Here is a 23,632-nt window from a genome sequence, read left to right on the forward strand (position 1 = left end):
ATACCAACATTTTAAAAGTTCCTTGTCCTGCTAGCAGAGGTGTAAGTTATATACCACACATGGGAAAAGACATACATGTTTGTACCAAAGGGGAGAAAAAGCTCGGTTGTGAACTGACCCTTCCCTCAACCTCTTTTAAAAGGGAAAAGGAAACCACTTAAGCAGGCAAAAGCCAAACACGACAGGTTCCCCAGAGATGAAGATTATTATTATTGTAGGAACAGATGTAATTTTATTGGTGGGAGGAGGAGGTGGGCCTAGTCTCAACCCCAGAGTTTGCTTTAAAAACAAAACCCAAAAAAGCCCCGCGACAATGAAATCCTCTATACCACTCACCTGACTTTTATTGGCAGCCACTTTGGCAAACAGAGCTTGAGATACCTTGGCCCTTTTCATCTCCTGTTGGATCTCGTCATAAATGGCAGCTGTGATGTTGACGTTGGCACTGTCCGCCTTAATGGGGAGGTCTGTTGTTGGTGTCGACGTTTTGGCCTACCAAGAGACCATGAAAATAATAATTAAAAAAGTGCTGCTTTCAGCCCAGCCATCTGTGCAGAAATTATCAAAGGATTTCAGTCAGCTGATGCCAAACTGCATTAGCTACAGAGGGACACTTCCTGTCCATTATTCTAATCAGGTTAATTGTGATTGGAAATAATTGCAGTGCATTCCTATAGGAAATGCAAGGCCCTGTCAACTCTCCCCCTCTCCCTCTCCCAGCGTGTTTATTGAGCAGCTCAACAACAGGATAGGTAGCCGGGGCACTCGGCTGCAGGCAGTCGCTGAAGTTGGCTTTGCCAGCGAGCAACTGCAGCCCAGCCGCCAGGCTCTACCTTCTCCCCCCTCTCTAAAAGTGGCCTACACCTTGGAGGAAGAGCCAATTCTCCCAGAAAAAATGAGTAAATGGGTAGAGGTCTCTAAATAATAAATTATTACTCAATTTAATGCACTCCCTCAAGTCTCCCTCATCCTTTATTAAAACTATATGTATGTCACTTGAGTATGTATGGTTTCCCAGCCTTATCATCATTATGCTAGCCAGACAGTCACCTAATTTCACCTAGGAAATCAGTGAAAATGAAAAAAAAAAATCATTTCATAAAGCTGGGCTTTGGCATGCCTTTGATGTGCTGCCCTCATTCTCCTAAACTCATATTGAGATTTTGCGTATTCCACTGCACTCCTTTTAATTGAATGATTTCCCATCAGCTTCTGTGACAAATGAAGGACAATAACGGACACTGCCAGAACTTTCCCTGGGCTGGACTACCCCTACAAGGCTTATATCAACACAGTTCAGCAGACTGCTACAAGACATTGATTTTAAAGCCCCTCGGCCGTGGGGGTCCCCAGAACGCACTGGCAGGTGAGGCAGCGAGGGCAGTGCGATGCGCACTGAGAGCTCCTGGCACCAGCAGCCCCATGGAGACAGATCTCATTTGCTTTCCTGAGCTCAAAGAGGAGAGATACCAGGGCTGATCACTGTACCCCTTACACATTTTAAAGGAAACGTGATTTACTGATATAAAATCTCTGCTTTCTCCTGAGATGTAAAGGTCTTAAGAAACAATATAACCTATGTGGCAAAGCTCACACTTCCCAATAGATCCAACCCACACGTACACCCTGGTGACACTTGTATTTGGGTCCATTATGAACATTTTCAGCTGGCTCCTGTTTCTGTGTCACAGTTGAAGCCTACTAGGGTACATCCAATGTTCATTTTTAACTAAGCAGACATGCCCAAATACTGGGAAGGTTACCTAGGAGAAACCAAACCTTCTGAACTTCTCTTTCTGTTTTATTGTCCTCCAAATCTTCCTCTCCCTAACATCCTTTTTTACCAAAGGCCACATAAATAACAGAGCCAAAATTCAATCAAGGCAACAAGCTAGACTAATCATTCCTCCTTACTGCTTCCAGATAAAGCTTTAACGAACCTGTATCTTCTCCCTGTCCTACTCCCCAGGCTCAGAAAGCACTGCTCTGGGCTGGTTCCCTGCCTGTTGTAGGCAGGACACATGTAGAAAGGGCATAAGAATATCCTGCTCCCACTAAGTCCACCCCCCTGTGTTTGGGCAGGGGCAGCTGGGGCAGCTCACAGCCACCGGTGCCCGGGGAGCCCAGAGCTAAACTCGCTGCCACCCAGAGGCCATAAGCACATGTCGGGTACGGACCGATGGATGGACTGACAGGGACACCACACTCTGAAATTCAATGTTTACAGATACATGAGAGTTAGGGCAATTGTGGGAAACATAAGAAAACAACAAAGGGATCATGGGAAGGAAGAGGACTGTCCAAGTCTGTCAGGACTCATTTAATGGAGCTTTGTCAGGTATAAAAAAAACCTTCCCAGGCGCTGGAGCCTTTGGCTAGCGCAGCAGCCGAGGTCACCACGGCCTCAAAGGCCATTACAGAGGTCTGAGATCCTGAGAAGAACAAAATTAGCATGTAAAAGAAAGATTTAAAATATAGCTCCATCTTGCATGGGTCTCCTAAGCTTCTAGCTCCACTCTGAAAAACACGATCTCCCTGCACACCCTGAAAGCTGCACCATTTTTTATTTAACCACTGAAGTAGGCAGGGCAAGTACCAAACCAAAGTATCACAGTCACTAAAATAAAATATTTTATGTTAGAGGTCTAGATTCAAAATTGTCGTTGATATTAAGAAAGAGTTTGCCACTATTGAAACATCTTGTTGCAAACAGCTGGGGAAAAAGAAAGAAAAGTGTTTGCAGCCACAGCACCAGAGCACCGAAATTCAGCCCTCAGTGCTGGTGTTCCACATGGACACAACAACCCCTAACAGCCTCTTCCCCATGGCACTCGTAGCCATTTGCTGGATCAATCTGCTGTTCTCACCTTGAGGCAGGTCCTGAGCCAGGGACATCCCAGGAGGGTGGCCTGGGGCTGGCTCAGAGTCAGGGAGAGCTGAGCCAGGTTACTCTGTGTACCCTTACACCTTCTGCATGACTTCCCCAGCACCAGCACTTCCACAGGTATCTGCCATTGCTCTCCTCCTACCCAGCACACTCAGTCCCAAAAGCACTGCTGCAGGAGATCAGTATCTATGGAAACCATGTTTCCAAATGCCATTCCATCACCTTCTCCAGCTCCCTAACACAGTTCCTGAAAGGATGGTACTGCTCCAGGGTAGCTTCCTGGGGAGGCGACGCTGCTGGGAATCGCTGTGCTGCCGGCGAGGATGGCATTTGTATCACAGAACTAATACCGGGCATATGGGGAAGCACGGTAGCCGTGCTGCCTGCCCGGGATCTGGGAAGCAGCCTCATTTGCAGAGGTGTCCAAATTGTCAAAACAGCACCTGTGCTGATGGGTGCTGGCCCTCTGAGGGCTGGGGAAATGTTATCCAGCGGGCACAAGGCGATCATTGGGTACGCAAACCTTTGTGTGTTGCTTCTGCTGATTAAAAACCTCACAATATTCTGTGGGATTCTTCAAGCTGAAATAAGGCAAGGATGGGCTGTTTTATACATCTAGAGTATGGTTTCTTGCAAAACTCAGCTCTTACAAATGCAGGCAAGATTTCCATTATTTTAAATTACATTCTAGCTGTGACTACAGCATGGGAAAATGGCATATTTCAACACAGGGATGAGATGGGGTAACAGAACCAATTTTTATTCTCACTGGATTGCATCTAAACGCTGAATTTTGTTTCGGTACTTGATTCTAGTTGCAAAACCTATTGCAATAAATATAACTAGAAGTAAGCTAATTCTTAATTGAATAAACACATGCAGAAAGTGGGTACATTATTTAAATAATAAAATAGTTCCCTGTATATTTTTATTTTCACTTAAAGGTAATTAAAAAAGATAAGGAGCATGCAATGAGTTTCCCATGTAATAAAAATTCAGCGTCAAATTTGGGTTGGCAGGATACGCTTGCTTTCAGTGAGAACAGTTCTTTACATCATGTACTGATGATGTACTACTGATGGTGGTGAAGCACACCCAAATGCCTGGGTTAAAATGAACAAGTTCAACAGTTTCTACAGAATCAACACATCTTTCTTAGGGATGATCAGTTTGCATGTGAAACCTGGCTCTCTCCACATTGCTTACTTACTTCTGGCAGCTGTGGCTACAGAATTCAAGTCCTCAGTGATACTATTTATAAGGGTTATACGGGCCCATTTACTAAAGAACAGAGAAGTGCTAGAACTGACCCGTCATGTCTGCACTGTTAGAAAGTTCAAACTCAAGTTAGGCAAAATGTCATGACAGGGATTAATCATCACCCTTGTGCAACCACTCTCACTTTCCAGAGTATATGCCTGGGACCACAAGCAGCCTGGTACAAGGGGGGATGACTATTACAGCGTAGTATGTGGATGCTCTTTCTTAGTGCAAAGGAATAACCTACCCAGGGAAGAGTGGGCAGGAACAGTACGTTAATAAACATGTGCAATGAGATGACAGCTGCTTTGGAGCCCTAAAGCATCATCTTCCTTCCCAGCACCCTGCCCATCTCCACTTTCTGTACTTCAAATAATTACTCATGAAAACCTCTAAGACTGTGACTTCCTATGCAGAATACGGAGCACTCTGATTTCTAACAATTTCTATCTAATCCACTATCGACCTCTGTTCCCTACACAGTTTTTATTGCAAATAAATTGATTTGATTATGAATCCCTCCACAAGCCCAGAAATTTTCTATGTATTCTGAAAAATGTAAAAGACATAGGTAAAAAGCTACATACACTGTTTTTCTATAATATATTCTATAATAGTCATTTAATGGACATATATCAAGAGCCTGTATGAAATGCTCATATGTACTCTTTCAGGCACTAATGTTACATACTCTTTTGCATTTATGGCATTGATTAAAGCTTGAATGATCATCACAGTCTCTTGCTGCAATCCACTAAATGTCTCTTAACAGCCACTCCAAAACCTTACAAAAATTTTCCACAACTCATCTGGGTGAGGGGAATGACAGACAGGGGAAGGGTGGAGAGAAACTCCTTCCCTGGAGTAATCCACACAACAAATAGGTAACAAGGGATTGCATCTTACCTGGGGGGTTCTGGAGGAGCTTGGGCTGCTGGCAGCTGAAGACACCATGCTCACATTTGGGTTCATACTTCTCTCTCTCTCATCCTGATAGATACGATCCCGCTCTGAGTCAGGCAAGTTGAGGAAATTCTGCATTGCCCTCAAGTTTACCAGAAGGGACTGGGAAGCTGTCCTAGGGTCTTCTTCTTTACGCAGGATCTCTGACAACAAGCCCTGTTTTAAAAAAAAAAAATTAAAAAAAAAAAAAAGCCAGTCATGTGTTGGTGGGTTTCTTTGGTTTTTTTAAAATTTGTTTAGTGTAACCAGCTGGGTTGCAATACTGAGAACCTACATCAGAATCTCATGGGCTCTCCCTGAGGGGATATTTTGTAGGAAAATGTTTGTCTTCTGGGGGCTGAGGTTTATTTTGGGACTGTCCTATTCTGGCACTGTAATAAGCTTCTGAGTATGGAGATGCTGGATAGGAAGGTAGGTGCATTGGGTAGAAGAAATTGCAGTTATCACCAGGTGCTTGCTGCAAATATTTTAGGAGCTGTTAGATATCTCTCTCTCTTTTTACTTGAAGCTGGGAACACTTGGCAATCCTGTTCATCTTTGACAAATCTGCCAAGGTTGGTAAATTTAGTTTCGACATTTAAACAGTACAGGAGGTTTATAAAGAAAAACGTTCAGCTGGGTTTTGATGTTACAGTCCGTTCATTTCTGTTTGGACAGTCATTTCTGAAAGGAGAAAAATGGAGCAATAATAAAACCTTAGAATCTATCTTTAGGGATTTAACCCATTCTTTCATTCCTCATTTTAAAATACCACAGGCTTCACATTGCAATCATGAATGAACATACTAATCTAGTTTTTACAAAAGCCATTACACAACATTTCCAAAAAATAAGGAGAAAAAAAAAGAGTTGGAGAGATGAAAATATCATTAAATGATAGGATTAAATTTATGCATAACTGTATGCACTCAACAGTAGCACAGATTACCTAGACATTAAAGGCACAGCACACAAGTCTGCATCAGGGCCTACAGAAAGTAGGGGGGGACAGAGTGTGTGCCACCAGCTTCCCCCAGGCACCCCCTCATATCAGACACTTAAAAGGCTATTCTGCCAATATGTTTCCCTGAGCAATCCCACACCCTTCCTGCTTCCCTCCTGTCAAAACCCAGAGCCTATCTGCACCACTGCTTCCAGGAATGCTGGCCACAGAAGCCCTGTGAAATCCCAGCGAGAGCTTGGAGGGCTCACCTTGCCCTGCTGCTGGGAGAGGAGCAGCGTTCAGCAGTTGTGTGCACAGGGACTCCACAGTACCCTGGACACGACTTCGCTGTCGCTGTTGACATGAGCGTTTTGCACTTACTTTACAGCCTCAACCAAGGCAAGCTGCCTTGCAAGTGAAGTCAAGGCTTACTCCTCTCTTGTAAGAAAAATGTTATTAGAAAACAACCGCACACTCAGAGCCCTGTAACATTTGTTTATTTTCTTAGTTTATTTTCTTCCATGTCAGAGAGTCTTCTCCAAAAACCCTTACTAAAACACTTTCACTGCAGCTGGCCCGTTAAACAAATGCCAACATGTTTAGTATGTATTGATCTTATTTACCAGGCTTCCTGACAAAACCATCTGACCAGCAAACGATATATCTGTATCTGCATTTATCTGTTTTCTGCTATTAAACACCTACACTAAAATACATACATGAAAGCTCTACCTCAGCAGTGTTTACACCAGCAGTGCTCAAAACAAGCTCCACACACAACCCGAAGGTAGGCTGCACACAGCTCCATCTTTTCAGCTCCTTATCTACATAATCAAGGTAAGACACTCCCAATTACATTCTTCTGCAATTATCAGAGTGGGCACCAGAAGGACTGGAGCTGGGAATAGAACCATGGTGAGCTCCACTCAGAAATGGGATGGGAGAGAGAAGCTGGCTGTTGAAAAAGGTCTGCACTGGAAAAAGTCTGAAGAAATTGCAGTGCTGGGCTGCTCTCTGGTATTTGTTGTGACCTCAACACAACTGCATGTTCATACTTGGCTTCTTCCTCAGGGTTTACCAGCCCTCAGAAAAGCTAAGGACATTTTGAAAACCTTTCTAGCATTTGACAGGCTTACAGGCTGGGGGAGATTAAGCAAAATAAGGACATACAGGAGATTGAAGCCACAACCTGCATGATTCCAAGATCGATACAGCAAGTCCCCATTAAAATTTTCCCTTAAAGGCATTGAAAGTTCTCCAAATGGAGTAAATAAATGAAACATCTGTCCAACCAATTCTCTAAATTCCTGATTCCCTGTGTCTTTTAAAGGATATATAACTTTTTTTTTTTAAGATAATATCAACTTAAAAAAATCATGAGTTTAGGTTGAAAGAAAGGGTACTGAAAGTTACTGGAGCTGACTCTAAGACAGCTTTTTCTCCCTCCCATCTTAGCCTGGCTAAATTTATGGTCCAATTTCAAAAATGGAGAGCAGAAACATATGTGAAAGCATGCCAGCAATTACTTTTCTGTGCAGTCATTGACTCTGTATGTAAATCAGAGGCTCACAGGTACAAGAGGCTTGGTCATGGCACTAAGAGGTATCTCACTGCCTGAGATACCAACTCTTATGCTTGAAGGCTCTGATTCATCACCAGAAACATCTTATCATGGGGTTCACTCGGTGCCTGTGCCTCTTGCTTTTATGAGGGTCTCATCTTGACCTGCTACAAGGATGTAGCAACATTTTTCAGTGCTGCTGCTCAACCAGCAGGCTGAGGGAGCCTCATGTCCTAAAGTAGGCACCTGCTCCAGGGACAGGGACTCGCTGCTCGCTCCAGTTCCCCATGCCCTGCTCCCTATGCCCTGCTCCAGGTAGGAAAACCTGCTTGCGAAGAGGGTTTTTCTGCAGCTCCTCTAAGTGCTTTGGCAGCTTAGGAACCATGTAAACAGCAGGAGAGCTAATAAGAAAACTGATTCACAGGGGAAAAATCTCATGTCCTCCTGCAACTAGAGATAAACAACGCCAGTAAACAGAAGCAGCTAGATACCTAAGTGATAGGGTAGGACGATAAAATAAAATATCTTGAGAGCCATAACGTTTACAATAATATAATTCTGAGCTACTGAAGTATATGCAAACTAACCAGTGAGCAACATTATAAAAAATAAAGTGATATTAAATAATCTGTTCAGCCTTTTTGTCACCTGCAACAAATTAGGCTTTCAATATGCAAAACATCTTCCTTCCAGAAAAACAAATGATCATGATTTCATTTAATTGTAATTTAATGAGGCATAATGTATTTTTTAAAGTGATATACTCCAGGTGTGTGGTGAGGAAACTGGCCCAGCCAGACAAACTCTACTGTTTCTATTTTTGAGAAAACCCTAAAGCCAGCCAGAGACTGTTTTCATTTCTGCAAATTATGTTTCTGCTGGAGGGGGTGAGGGAGGGAAACCCGCAGCATTCATACATTTGTTATAAAATTCCATTGGCTAAATTAGCTCATTCTGACTTACTTACATCTTGCATATTAAAAAATAAAAATAAAAAATTGGCAGTTTGCAGAGTAACCAACTCCGCAAACCTAAAAGAAGATCTTCAGGGACTAGAAAGTCTCAATATGATTTTAAATAGCCAAACAGATCTTCTACACTGAACACAGCTCCCAGGATACATTTTAGGACATGTAGCTTGATAATATCTTTGCTTTTCCACTCCTCTGAATCATTTTTAAACAGGCTGCTGAAGAGGCAACTGATGAAGCTTAATGTTCACACAGGCTGTGCTTGAAAACGAGGTGTGTGCTCACCCTGAGACAAGGGCTCTGCACAGTCTGGTTTGCCCTTGGAACTTGCACAATTTTTAAAATTACACACTGGATCCATAATTGACTTTAAGAAAATAATACCTGTGGTGGAGAAAGAAGCACATGTCCAATCAAAATAAAAAAGTTACTGAATCTATTTAAGGTAGGAGTAATTTTGACAGTGTTTTTTCAAACTAGCTGAAATGTAGTCCCTTCAAGACAGCAAAGTCACAGTCATGGGGGTTTGCTTTGCATTAATTCTATGAAACCCCATTTGTGAACTTCTTTTATTTTTATGAACTACGGGATTTCCAGGACAAACAACCCACACCTCATTGGTAAAAAAAAATTTTTTTAAAGCAAATTCTGAAAGATGATGCAGTACAACATAGAGAGAATGTTATTCAAACTAACTCCGACATCCAATGGACCAACTGACAAGCCCTTGAGGCCAACAAAGGCTTGACAAAGCCCATAGAAGGTGAATGAAGCCTTTCTACCCTTCTACCAAAGCACTCCTGCTCAGGCTTTGAAAGGGTGTAAACGAGATCTCAGTGGGGCAGCAGACTGCACTACCAGAGACTGAACACAGGACAATTTTGCAACCAGAACTTTTGAAAAGCAATCTGGATGGAGGCAAGGCAGTGATGCTGGAGTGCAGCCCAGACACCAGTGTCATGGGGACAGAGGAGGATGAGGGCCATCAGGCAGCAGGAGACTCCCGAGCACTGGCCAAGACCTCACACACATCAGGTCTGACGACTTGGATAGGAGCTGTGCTCCCTCTTGTACAGACCTAAGCCATTTGACTACAAAAACAGGCACTAGGGTTAAAGAGGTTCAGAACAGACTATGGACAACCAAAACACTGGCCAAGACAAAAACTTAAATAAACCCAACTAATGCGCTAAACCTCAGTTTTTATGTTCTGTATAAGGAGATTATATATATGAAGGACTAAAAAAGCATAAACACTTTTTTCAGACTTTCGGTTTGTTTGTGCCTCTCCATACTTCAGCTATGGCCAAAAGCAACAGAGAAAATGCTGAAATACTAGAAAAACATTTCTGTAGTACTTAAAGTTCCAAGTATTTCCAAGTATTGTACTTGTAACTGACAGTCTCAATAGAAAAGCTATTCTGCTTTCTATCAGGGATAGATGCTACTCTGAGCAGGATCAGAAAATGTAGGGATTTATTCAAATTCAACATCTGAATCTTAAAGGTCAGTAATGCCAAACTGTCCCCCCTCAGCACACAAGGCCTATTTCCAGCATGGAAGGCAGCACTCAAGGAACCCTTTGCTGGCTACTCATTGCTACTGAACTACACTGTACCTTCAGCATACAACAACAAACTTGATTTTGCCCAGCTAAAATGACCACTTATATTTACAGTTGTCTGCTACTTGCAACTGAAAGCTGGAGGCAGCAGGTCAGCCCAGGAAGCTCTGCAGCAGAAACACCAATTTCTCATAACCCTTCAAGGAATAAAGCACCTGCTGTGTTTTTCTCACAACAAGACAGGCTTTTACCATGACATCTCTTTGACTCTGCATTTACTCCAGGTCCCACCTTCAATATTGTCTTCTGGGCTGAACAAGATACATTTAACAACCCTGAAAATACTTCTCTTTGCCTTTAAGTATACAGCTTCAACAAGAAGCTCTATATGAAGTACTTCAGTAGGCTTTTTAGGACTCAAGCTCATTTTCAAATGCTCACTGCTTTGTTTCCATTCCCTTGCATCTCTTTCTAATTCCAACTAGGATATGAAGCAGAAGTGCTGGAAGTCTCTCAGAAATGCTTATCCTGGCAATGTGTCCAGTCCAATTTTGCTGAGCAAAATTGCTTTAGATAATCAGTGGAAATTTTCAAGTGGTTAGCCAAACCAAGCACCTTCATATCCATTCTGTCACAGTTTCCATCAGGCAAAACTGTGTTTATACCCTGTTCCCTGACCAACTCTTCTGTCTCAATGGGCAAAATGTGTGGTGCCACATTTGTGTCAGTTCTTATGAACTTCAGAACTTAAAGGACTCTGACTGACTCTACAAATGGGAGACCAGCAGTCTCCCAGTACCCTTCAGTGTAGCTGAACACATCATATCAGTCCTTCATTTAGAAGAAATCTCCTGATCTCTAGATTCACTGCCTACAGCCTGAGTATGAGCCTTGGTTTTAAACTCATTTAACTAATGCTAAAATACATACATCTCAGGAGAGAGCTGCTTAGGCACAAAGCATTTAGAGCCTGATTTGAATAAAACTTATACAGGGTGCAACAATGACAATTTGATTTTTATTATTAAAAATGAAGTGTTTAAATCCTCAAAGAAAACGCCTTTATTGCATTAGTTTAATAAAGCCTCTTTTTTATTATGGTATCTCTTTTTATGAGGGAAGACAGGATGTGCATGTGGAGCTGAATAGGGATGCATGGGGAAAAGGAGGCAGAGAAAGACCGACCAACTGCAGCCACAAAGTGCCACCGTTTATATGACACACATGTCAGACCTTTATACTGAAATATGCTGGAAAATGAGCAAAGACACACAGCTCGTGCACACTCTCTGTATCTGTGCCTTTGCTTCCAAGGCTCAGGACTCCTGTGCATCCATCAGCTGAGCAGGCAGCAGCCGTCTCCTACAAGCACACATTCTGAAAGCCTGACTCACATGCTACTTAAGATTTTTCATTCAGCCTATTGAATACAATTAAGTTAATTGAAACTGAAATTTTGGGCAGTGCAAAACCCACTGTTGGAACAAATATCCCATGTACCAAAAATCTGCAATTTATTAAATTAAGCACTTCCCTTAGAGACTGCCTTCTTTCCTGTGAGTACAACACAAACGCTGCTTGTGCCACATTACACCCAAGAATAAAACAAGCAGGCAGCATGAAAGGGTTTCATGCAATAAGAGAGAGTTCTCTACGAGGGTAAAAACCAACAAAAAATTCCCCCCCAAAACCAAACCAGAAGCCTTGCTAATTGAAAATCTGTGCACAATGGGGCAGACACCATAGCGATGAATGCAGTATGACTGTCTCACTAGATACCAGGCAGAGAATTAAAGCTGCTTGTGTTCCTCTCATGTGAGTTAAAGAGAAAATTATTTGCAAAAGGAATTCTGTCCAGGATTTGGCTCACAAGCAAATAGAGGTGGAAGAGTTAGCTATTTCAATAAACCATATTTCTGATCTTAATGCCTCTTAGAGAACTCTTTTCTGAACCCACTTCAGTTTGGGGAATTTTGCCAAAGAAAGCAGAATTAGACATAAATGAGGAGTCACCACCCACCTCCCTCCTTGCCTGCCTCCATAGCCTTTATTTGGAGCTTCCTTACTAGCCACATTCCTGCTCTGAGAGCCCTCAGCCCTTCTTTAGGTGACTGGTGACACCTTTGCATGCCACAGAAGTGTTATTTCCCTCTTTCTTATTGCAGAATCCTGGACTTGTTTGCAGTTGCACCACAAGTTGGGCCTCATCCAGCATCAATCTTATGTTTCCCTATGCTTCAACTCACTTCTGCAGCCAAGGTGCAACCAAATCCCTTGAAAAAGAAGGATCACTTTAGTTCATTTCTTCATAAATTTCACTACATCTGAGGCTGGTGGAGTTTTCTCCTCCTTGGGCTGTTACTTCCTTTAATCCAAAAAGACACAGTTGGCACCAGCCGAGCTGGGTAAGCGCTGCTTTCCCATCTGTGGGCTGGGAAGCCAATGCTGTCACACAGAGCTACTCAGGGCAGGAGGAGGGGAGCAGTGCTCTTTGGGAAGAAAGTTACAAGCAGCCTGAACATGCTGAGTGTTTTTACCCAGCTCTCTTTGTATCTGGCACCACAATGGTTTCATTTACAACGCCTCAGGTTCAGGGATATTTCCAGTTTTGGAGGCTGTTCAGGGAAACAAGCACTGGCCACTCGCCCAAACATTTTACTAGTTTTGGCTATTATGTCAAAACATTGGCAAAAAAGGATGCTTAAAAAAAAGAGGAAGATATAAACTTCAGTCTACAGGGTTTGCAGTCCACTGGGCACTCCCAAAGAGGGAAGTGCCCATTGATCCAGTGATTGAGACTGTCTGGACTCTTACAAAGAGCCTCATAAACTGTCCTGACTGCAACTCTATGAGCCTGCAGCAAAGAGGGATGCTGAACAAGTGGGGAGAGGAGGAAGAGTATGTTAATTTTCCTTATGCAGAACAGGATTCAAATGACCTATTTTTCAGCTTGGATTTTTGAAAAGCACAGGTCACTTCAGCAACTCCAGATTTGCTAAAAGAACTTTTCAGAGGAGTACGAGGTAAATCCAAGAGAGCATTTTCATGCATTTCCTTTAAAATAGTTCTCTTAGTCCTATTTTTTCTATAACCACCCCTACCTACCCATTTATCAAAACACTACAACCTGTAATAAGTAAGCTCGGGTTCTTACAACTTTTTGGTTGCAATCTGAACACTGCATTAGTAGACATCATACTACAAAAAGGAGATAGTACAAGGACACTGCCCTGAGGATGGCCAAAATCCATGAATGTATTCTCCTCCAGGAAGAAGTCCATAGCCTTGGTAACAGCTTTGACCTGCCTCCCATTTCACAGTATCTTGACTGGCCAACCCAAAGGGTGCTCTTATTTTCAGAGGCCACTAGTCACCTAGATTTTACCCTGACGTAAAGATGATGCATGCTTCAGACAGGTAGGCATTTTTTGAGAACTCCAGCCTGCACTGGAGCAGTACTGTACTGTACTGACAGTCTCATTGACTTCACCACACTTTGTTGGAGACCAGCGAGGGACATCAGCCCCCTCTGTGCATTGAAATCTTCTCACCCTCTGCAGCCTGCATATTGCAGGCATTTCCTTCACTCGAGAGCTTTGACTGCTTTTAAAAATGTGCACAGGGCAATTCCAAGTGCAAGGTGCATCTGCTCTGCCTCTGACAGTTGTACTTTGCCTGTGGATTTCAGTATTAATCAGACCTCATTACATAAGCAAGAAACTGAACCTCCTGCCCCAGTAATACTGCTACATACCTTAGCCATGGCAAGCTCTCTCCGTGCCACAAGGGCAGGGAAGGCTGCAGAGAGCCTAAGAGGGTGTTATTCCAACAGACACCATTCTTATCATTGCTGAGCAGGTTGTAGGCAACACCATCTCAGACAAACATGGTAGTGTGCACCACTATTTCAAATATTTTGAAGGTTGTGCAGGAATTTCTTACTCATTGGAAAGTGTCATCAAAACCACCTTCAATAACTATATTGTCTCTGTGGGTGTGGTTCTACCTGTCCCCTATGCTGAATAAATAGGCATTTAGATTCCACAGTAGCATGAGTCAAAATTACGACACTGAATCTCTAAAGATAAAATAAGAAGAGGCAGAGATTAGCCCTGAGCACTTACTAAAAATCAGGTGTATACACTTTGAAGGTCCTTCATACCCAGGTATGAAGGTCCTTTCAAATAAATAGGAAAATGTTCACTTTGGAACTTTCTGTTTGAAAGAAACCCTCTTCATGGCTAACACGGCCTGGGCCAGCTCCTAGCCAAGCACCCCATGCAGCTCTCCTGTGCACACAGCAGGTACTAAACTGCCTGATGTTCAGTCCCCATCTCAGAGTGGGACCTCAGTGGGAGCACTGTGCCCCAGGAAATGCAAAGAACTTGTCAAAGAGCCTGAAGTGCTTTGTTTCCTTGTGTGCAGAGCACCTGGCCACAGGTATAAGCCAATATATGGTGGTCTTCAGTTATATACTTCCATCTTGAAGAGAAAGATTTGGATGTTTCACGAACCATACAATTGGCTCTCTCCTTCTGATCCTCCTCACATTCTCCTTCCCACACACACATGCATACATACAAGTGTCAGCCATTTGTTCCGATGGATTTAGCCTAGTTTGGATCAAAGCTTCCTCTACTTCATTTAACAGATTTGCTCAGATGGAAGGTCTCAGGGGAGAAATAATGTTAGTAAGAGGGGGCTTTTCAGCATTGAGTATGTAGGTCATTGGACTTTAAAATAAATTAGAGAATAGTTTATCTATTAAACAAGCCTCACAGTACATATTTCATGAAGCTATACTTAATTATAGGCTAATGTGCACCACAGAGCTACCACGAAGAGAGATTAAGCAGTGGCCCATAATGTGGTGATTAATACAATTATTAGCTGGCTGGCATACAGCATCTATTATTTGGTACCATCACAAGAAACAACAGACCTCCAGTTCCTAATGCTGGCACGTCTGTGAAATGCAACAAACCCAAACATTTCCAGGGAGAAACACACACCTCCCTGTACCTTGCAGGCAGCAAGAGGGATGCAGGAAGGTGAGAGCAGACAGACTTGAACTTCCACTTCAAGTGCATTTTACAGAGTTTGCTTCTCCACCATGGATGCGTGGGAATATCCCACCCCTTCTATGCTGCAGTGCAACACTGACTGTCTGAGCACCTCTTCTTAATACCCTGAACAGCCCCTGATGTGAGGGCAGCTTGCTCTGAGTTGGAATTAAAAGCTGTGGACAAGGAAACATAAGCTAGTATCTGTACTCTCATGCTACAGTGGTGGCTGCTAAGGACATGATGCACTCACTGTATGTAAGATCATTGGTCTTCTATATTAAAGCCCTGTAGACTCACGAAACACAGTTGTGAGATGACCAAATCTTTTATGGATGCTGTAAGACTTGCCTGCTCTGGAATCAGTGTCATGAACCGTTCAGTACATCATATTACTTACGATTGAGGGCTAAGAAGCAGGTAATTTCTTTCTTGTTGGGGAATGAGCTTTTGGTTTAATAGCAGACTTGGGCATTACCAACCTGGCTCTCCCAGTCTGAGTGAAGGAGAGCTTCATGTTCAGTGACAGTGGCAAAACCCTCAATGGCAATGTTACTGTTGACCTCTTACTCAAGTTCAGAATATGTCATTCTGTCAATACCATCTACCTTGATTATACCAGGCTTTATATACAATGGGTTATGATCCCTGAGGGATGAAAAGCTTTTCCAAATTAAAAGTAGCATTTTAAAGAGGAAATACTCATGCATTCCTATGTAGTTTTCATTTGATATCCTCAAGGCTAACCCCAGAACTCAAAGTCATGTTGATTGGAAGTGAATGTTTTTTCTGACTGTGGCCATCTTATGAATTTAATGGAAGAAGGGAAGTCATAAAATGTGCTCCATACTTTAATTAGTTCCCTCATAACATGGCATTTCCAAAATGGCAGTGCCAAAGAAAATCATTAATCTAGCAGAACAGACAAAGGCACTGTATGGGGCAAGGGACAGACCTCCAAGAGACACACACACACTTTTTTTTTCTTGCTGGTATTTCTTACCTCAAAGAACAACTCCAACTAAACAAAAGGAATTTGTACCAACATTAAATATTAAGCCACTTTCCATTTCTTAAGCCTTGCTATAGAGTATCACAACTGAGAGATCATATGCTGTATACCTTGAACAGCAGCAGGATAAATATAAATGGCCTGTTTTTCTGAACACACACCCTGGGTACTCCAGATGCCAGGCTTAAGCTCATGTTATCATGCAATCACTTCAACATCTGCATTTCACTAGGTAAGTGAGAAAACCTGTGTCAGATGCATGGAAGCAAACACAATCTGCTACAAATGGCAGACACCTTTCCCAGCAGTCAGTCTTTAGGCCTGTGTACACTTGCCTTACACGCTTCTTACGGGAGCAGCCTCTGGCACTAGTTGTGGCACCAGTTGTACCACAGGAGGGAACTGAGGAAGTGACAGAAGCCCAAAGACACCTCTGACTCTCAGAGTCTCTTGTTACCTCTTCCTGACCATCAGGCAGGGGCAGATGTGGAAGTTTATAACCGCAGAGAGGAACTCAGGGAAGAACTCACATGAGCGGAATGACTGCTAGAGAACAAAGCTCAGGTAACAGCACAGGAGTGGCCAAACGCAAACAAACAGCTGTTCCAGGAAGAAACAGCCTTGTTCGATACCGACAAAGAGATTGGGGGAAAAAAAGGAGAGTGGTTTGACCTGTTTCTATGGCACAACCCCTGCCTTGATCTGCAACAACCATACAGCCCCACAAGAGCCACAATTTTGCCCCTTCAGCACTTCTTGGTTATAGAATAGAAATTGATACCTGTGTGCGGTTGAATGCTACTCTTGCAAAGACAGCTTGAGACACACTGGCTCTCTTCAGCTCATCTCTGACTTGCTGGTAAATATCTGGAGAGACTTCCACCGATGAATTTGATGGTTCTGGTTTGACAGCTCTAGGGATGGGCGGATGATTCAAGAATTGCTGGTTGATAGCCTGTGGGTGCTGGTGAGCCAACAGCCGGCTGACAGCAATCTGTTGGTTTATCAGATGGGCCATTGCTATCTGCTGCCTCACCAGTTGTGGACTGAGCTGAGGAGACAGGAGCCCAGGATTTATCATTGTTTGCATCGTTGGCACTTGGTTTCGTATTGGAGTACTGTGGTGAATTTGGCCATGAGGAGACTGTTCGTTAGTTTTTCCCAAAGTTGCCAGCTGGTTGATATTTGGTAAGTGCATGGGACGTTGACCAAGAACACAATAGTCTGAAAGGTTTTCTCTTTCCACTCTTTCCACTGTTAAAAGAGAAAAATTTGCTTGCTGTCATTTCAGTTTGCACTTAGGGCAAGGATTATTGCAGGTGACTACGCAACAGCACCTGCTTTACTTTGTAAGTCTACACTTGCGTAGAAGTTTCACAGAAACATAAGCAAAAGCAACACAAAGTAAAAGTCACAACATTAATTAACATTCTTTTGGACTTCTCAGGCTTCATCCACTCCTCAGGAAGCCTCCTTATAAATCAGTAGCAGGTATCCTCTCCAGCCTCATTTCCTAAACAAACAAGCTTGGATGCTTCCACTGATACTGTCACTAACATTTGAATCTGTCACAGAAAATTTAGTAACTTTTAAAAGCGATCAATGTTTCAGAATCACTGGCATCTAGGTAAAGGAAAGAAACTCAAATTAGTATCCACTCACACAAACCCCACAGAAACTGGACCATCCCCTGTGCAGATCATGGAACAGCTTCTCATTATAAACTCTGCAACTATTATCTTTTCCAACAAAAACTCAACCTTGCACTGTGTGTGCATAAAGCTACCTGGTAGCCTCAGTTCACCCAGGTGCACTACATCAGACTCATGTTGGTTAGATGAAAGCATATTACAAAACCGTGCAATTCACACACGAGAAATATCTGAAGCAATGGTTCCTAGAGCCAAAGCTTCATCACTGTGAGTCTGTCCAGAAACCTTAAAGCACCTCTGCATGAATGCCCACTGAAGAGGAAGTGGCTTCACTCTCTTCAAAAAAACTTTGTTTAGCACAACAGAGACCTGCGATCCCTAAGTGGCACTATGATACAAAAAATGAAACAGTACACACAAAATGCATATACTGTAATTTTATATACTGATACGTATTGTCTCTGTTAAATGTGTTATGTCCGCAATATCACAGTATCTTTTCATGTTGCTGCAAAACTAAATGTACATATTACAAACACAAATTTCCTCTAGAAGTACTATTTAAAATAGGAAACGAAGATTATAAAGTACATAAATATAACTCCTACTTAGATAATTTTAAGTAATCAGAAGTAATTTTACAGTTGGTTGCAGATTCCATGAGCCTCACTACATGCAATTGGATAGGCACTTATATACTGATGTGATATAAAAGTGTTCAGGGATCTATATCATACAACTAGAAAACCACTACCTCATCCCTGTATTGCTCTCAGCAAATAATAAGATAGGATTTTCTTTCATAAATGCCATGATACTATTATGACTTGTGTAATTATTAACAACTGTACCAAGCTTTGAACCCTTTTAAAAAACTTAATCTATATAAAGCTTCGAAGCTTTACACAGTTAATACTGAGAACAACAGTTTACTGATGACTTGCTCTGTTTCCTTCTAAATAGAAAGACAGCTCTTTTCACCATCCAGAGTTAATCTGAGACACAGAGGGAGTAATGCCTTGAATACACACAAACACACAGTTACTATCTTTAGAACTGTCACTCCAGAACATCACAAGTACTGAATTTTACAACTAGGTGAATTATGCCCAGGATTTCCTTGTAAGAAATTTTAGCTCGCTCGTCTCATTCTGTTAAAGGAAAACCCCATAACATCTTTAATCTTTTATAAAATAATTGCTTTAAAAAAATTTCTAAAATAAAAATTAATTTGTAAGAAAACTAAAATTCAATTTTTTCACAAAAGCCAATGCTTCAAGCTGACTAAATTTCTAAGTAAGCGCTTACTTGTGCAGTGTATTTCAACTATGAAATGCAGTGCAATACATGTGATACACAAACACAATAGTCAGCAAATTACTATTTTGCTGTGTTACTCACAGGCTGTCAGATACATAATGCAGTATTTCAGTTTGCTGAAAATACTGAAAATCCCTGTTCAGAAGCTGCTCCTCTTCATATTCTGTAGGTATCCCTGCAATCGGGTACAGAAAGCTCTATACCTCTAGTCTCTGGCATCAGGAACAGACATGAACTCAATGTGAAGTATGAAATACAAGCAGTGCTAATTCATTGACCCGGCATCGATACAGAGATGTCACGTGTGGGCAGAGGAGTGGGGAAGAGGGCTGCTTTTTCACAGCCCCAGACCACATTCTGTGACACAGACAACTCAGAACCCACGTGGCCATACTATTGCCTCCTCAGCCTCTCTGTAGTAAGCCTGCACCTGAGTAATTACATACATTACATACACACAGTTGCCAGCAAAACCAAATGTAACTATTCCAAAGGTGTACTTGGCAGGTGTAAGTACAATAAAGATGTTGCTCAGTGTACATGAAATAGCTGGAGCATCGTGTTATATAATTTACACCTCTAGAAATCTAGAGTCCTTCCGCTAGGAGTTTTAGAAGAGCTGAAATAAATTCTGAACTATTTGTAGTTTAAGAAGCACAGAGAGGACAAGTTACTGAAACCAACAAATTACTACTTGTTAGAACACAAAAACAGTAACCAAGTGTTTTTGAAAACTTGGTGAGAAATAAATATAAATAACATTCACTTTCTGGGCTGAACCATATTTGCCAAGTTTCCACCCACTCCTGACTTCAGTGCCAAGTTATAAAGCCCTAAAAAATAAAGTTTAAGATGAAAAGGCTGCCAGGCTGTTAATTTCTGAAGTGCTACTTGGAATTACACAGAGACATCACCTGACTTACTTCCATTTTTCCCTTATTATCAGTTTCCTTTTTCGATCACATTAGACTATGCAGCCATGCATGTACTCCCTATAAACAAACCAGATTCTAGTCACTCCAACCACTTCAATAATAAAAGGTTACCATTAGCAGTTACGCTGGATGGAAAAAATGTGCATTACTCAACTCCTCAAGACTCTTTCCTTCTCTAACGCATTGCCCATATCTGATTCCCTGTTGTTCTTTGGTAACTATGGTTTGGTAGGGTTCTACAGAGCTGAACAGGAGCAAGACTGAGACAACCTCAAGATGGAGACTGGCACTGTCCTGTGAGACAGGCCAGCTTGACAGCAATGCTCTAAGAAAAAAGGGATGTAGGAGCAGCAAAGCTGCTGTGACACCAACATTCTGCCTCAGATCTTCCTGAGACAGGACTTTTCCATTTTCATCCTCCATTTTCCAATTCATACCTGATTAGAGCCTTTCGCTTTTCCTTCCCTTGTTTACTGTTGTTCCACTCAAACTAGGGATATATTTATAGCTCTTGTAGTCCTGCATGAACTGGCTGGTACTTGAATATATTGATTGGAATACAAAGCAGTGAGAACAGACCAGAAGAACCTTAAACTGGGAAGGAAGGGGTTCCATGGTTGTCTACATTCAAGTAGTGCTGATAAACTACTTCTGCTAGTGATGCCTGTGCTAGTTAAACAAAAGCTGGTTCAGGAGGCTGTTACCTACCTCCATCTGTGGTGTGACCACAGCAAAAGACATTGCAGTTTTTTCTCATTGCATCGCATGCTTGGTATACAGTTCTGCAGTTCTTTGCTTGAAGAGCTCATGTACACCAAGTACAACAGTACTGTCATATTGCAGAGCCCCCCATCCTTCTGAAGCAAATCACTAGGCAGGCAGAGACCTGTGTCTGAATAACAGGTACTGTGCTAAGCTCAGCAATCAGCTCCCAGAGCACCCCAGGATAGCATCTGCCCTTCATTTTTCTATACCTCCCTACAACGTCACTACCTCTACAAGACAGTCAGAAACCAACATAATCCTCAGAATGGGAGCAGCAAATTGTTGTATTTCAATGTTCCGTTCTGGTCCTGTAATGATTACCATGTGTGTCAATGTATTTCAACTCCATACTGAGTTAAAACTTCCTGAATACAGCACAAAAGGAATTCAGTGCACCCTTCCCCTGTGTGATGCTCTTAACCTCTACCCCAATCTTCCTTGCACAGTCAAGCAGCTGACGCAGTCCACAGCACAATAGCTTGGGGTGGTCTGCATGCAACTTTCCATTTAAAATAAAACCAGCTCAAAAGATTTAAAATAAGATTTATTTCTCCACCTTCCCTTCCCCTCACACTTTATTTGCACTGAGTCGTTAATAGGAACATTCTGACAAACAGCCCATGGGGCATTTAGGGCTTAAGAGTGGCACTGAATTGACTGACAGCACTGGAAACCAAATTCCTGTGCACAATAAGGGATGCAGCAGGGAGAGCAAGAGCGTAACATGTCTCCCAGCACTGCACTGCAGCGGGGACACAGAGGACCCGCCAGCGTCCATGACCCAGCGCGGTCGGAACTTTTCAGTCCTGCAGGCATACGGGCACTTTGCCCCAGAGTAGGAAGAAGCTGGTAAAGAAACGTTTTGTAATAAGTTACTAGCCGGCAGAATTGCCATGCCTCAATTGTGACAGGATGTCACCACCCAAGGCTGTTCGCCAGTGCTTCAGAGTTTGCTTCTTTGTTTTATTTATTATTTAAAACCTGGTGATCATAAAAGCCATTTCTAGCAGTGGTCATGGCTGAGCTGGGAGAGCTCTGTGAACTCTGGTATACCCTACTAAGTCTGAGACAAAAAGGTTCTCACAATTTCTTCTGGCTTAGCATCATCCTGCTCACTGGAGCAAGACCTGGACTTTGGAGCCGTGCTTGGGAGGCGAAGCGTTCTCCAGCACAGTACCACCCTCTGCCTTGGAGAGACAGGGCTGTGCACTATACCCAGAGGGTGCCCTCTTGTTTATGCTACACAAAAATGAACTACCACTTTGTAAATAACAGAAACACTCCAGAGCACAGGAGGTGCTTTTAAAGTCGTAATTCTGTATCTTTTCATCTATAATTAGGATAATTACTTATTTCTTTTAATCACAGCTCACTTAACCACTTCAGTGTAGAGGGCTGGTCTGAGGAGTCTCATTTTCATTCAACATCTAATCTTCATATTTACCCGAAGTCATTCACTGACTACACTGCCTGATCCCTGCCTTGGCCATTTGTTCCTGCAGTCAAAACTGGAGAAAAAGCAGGTTGACGGGAGAGGCAGACTTGACAAGAAGTTGTAACTTTTAAAACCTTTCCCTTCCTCTACTCCTGAGGGATAGCACATAACCTCGAAATAGCTATAGAGCACATATAGAAATTGTTTGGCTGCTGGCTGTGGGTAGCAAAGGCCTTTATCCAAGCCTAATGGAAAACAGACAGGAAAGGCCATTGTCTGTTCTTTGTTCTGTTGCAAATTGTTCAGTTCCCACCAAAGCACAAATCGCTATTTTTTTACTTAGAACTATCATTAAAAGTGGGCCTTTAACTAGCACCAGTCTCAGGTGAATGGAGCAGAGCATGCTAACATAGCTGACTCTCTCTTTGCAGCTGACCTTCTCATTCCTTTATCCTCAAGACTAGATCCAAGTCACCCTTTGGGACATAGAGATGCTAAGATGTCTTCTGTCACTTATGCTTAAACATAATAAGTCATACTCTTCCCATGGCCTGTCCCTGGACTGCACTGCTTCCAAAGATGCTTGTCAGAAGACAAGCATCATCATCTTATTTTTAGATTTATTTTGAGGTTACTGTGCAGGCTCAAGAGGGCACACAGAAGTATGAACTTCTTCATAATTCTTCATACTCATGTTAACATTGTTTGTCAATAGGACATGCCAGATCCATCTAGCAGAGAAAAGCATTACATTGAAGGTGCTTTAGTGACCACCGAGTCTAATGCAAGAATATTGGTCAGGTGAAATGTAAAATGAGAAGCAGGGAAAACATTACTTAGAGCTGTCTGACAGAAACACAGGGAGTACTGGTTGACATAGATTGAAGTTCTCATCTGATATAAAAATATCTCCTTTCCTGTTAAACTGCTGCAACAGAAGTACTAACCTTTTGTGGGCACCTCAAAAGGGAGGTGCAAACCTCCTAGAATACCCAGTCATTTGTGCAATCCCTATGGGAAATATATATATACATGTCTTCCTGACTCATAATATCAGAGATGGTAAAAGGAAGGAGGTAGAAAGCAAACGTCACTAAGGCAGAGATATAAACTCTTCAGATACTTCAAGTGAAGAGAATGCAATTCTGTTCTCAGTATTATATACTCTATGAAACCCATGGGAACATAGACAGCCAGACTGCAGCTTTCCCACAAAGAAAGTTTATGCCTGTACCTAAACTTCAAGTTATCTTCCTGTTTCAAACTAATCTCCACTAAAGTTTACTTTGTAAAAATTTCTTTACCTTTGAGCTACCATGTCA

General features: G+C 42.3%; 1 protein-coding gene across 5 annotated transcripts in view; it reads right to left on the reverse strand.

Moving 5' to 3' along the window:
- The window catches only part of SATB2 (SATB homeobox 2), a 213,565-nt gene that overhangs the window by 36,357 nt on the left and 153,576 nt on the right, over positions 1 to 23,632 (reverse strand). For all 5 annotated transcript variants that reach the window (XM_027637229.1, XM_027637228.1, XM_027637231.1 and 2 more), the window contains 3 exons: positions 16,985 to 17,457; positions 5,054 to 5,266; positions 337 to 492 (listed from right to left, as the gene is read on the reverse strand). In XM_027637229.1, the coding sequence (XP_027493030.1) occupies positions 337 to 492; positions 5,054 to 5,266; positions 16,985 to 17,457 (842 nt within the window). The remainder of the gene's footprint in view (positions 1 to 336; positions 493 to 5,053; positions 5,267 to 16,984; positions 17,458 to 23,632) is intronic.

The sequence above is a fragment of the Corapipo altera genome, unplaced genomic scaffold (genome assembly GCF_003945725.1).
Source record: "Corapipo altera isolate COAL_440 unplaced genomic scaffold, ASM394572v1 45, whole genome shotgun sequence".
Lineage (NCBI taxonomy): Eukaryota > Metazoa > Chordata > Aves > Passeriformes > Pipridae > Corapipo > Corapipo altera.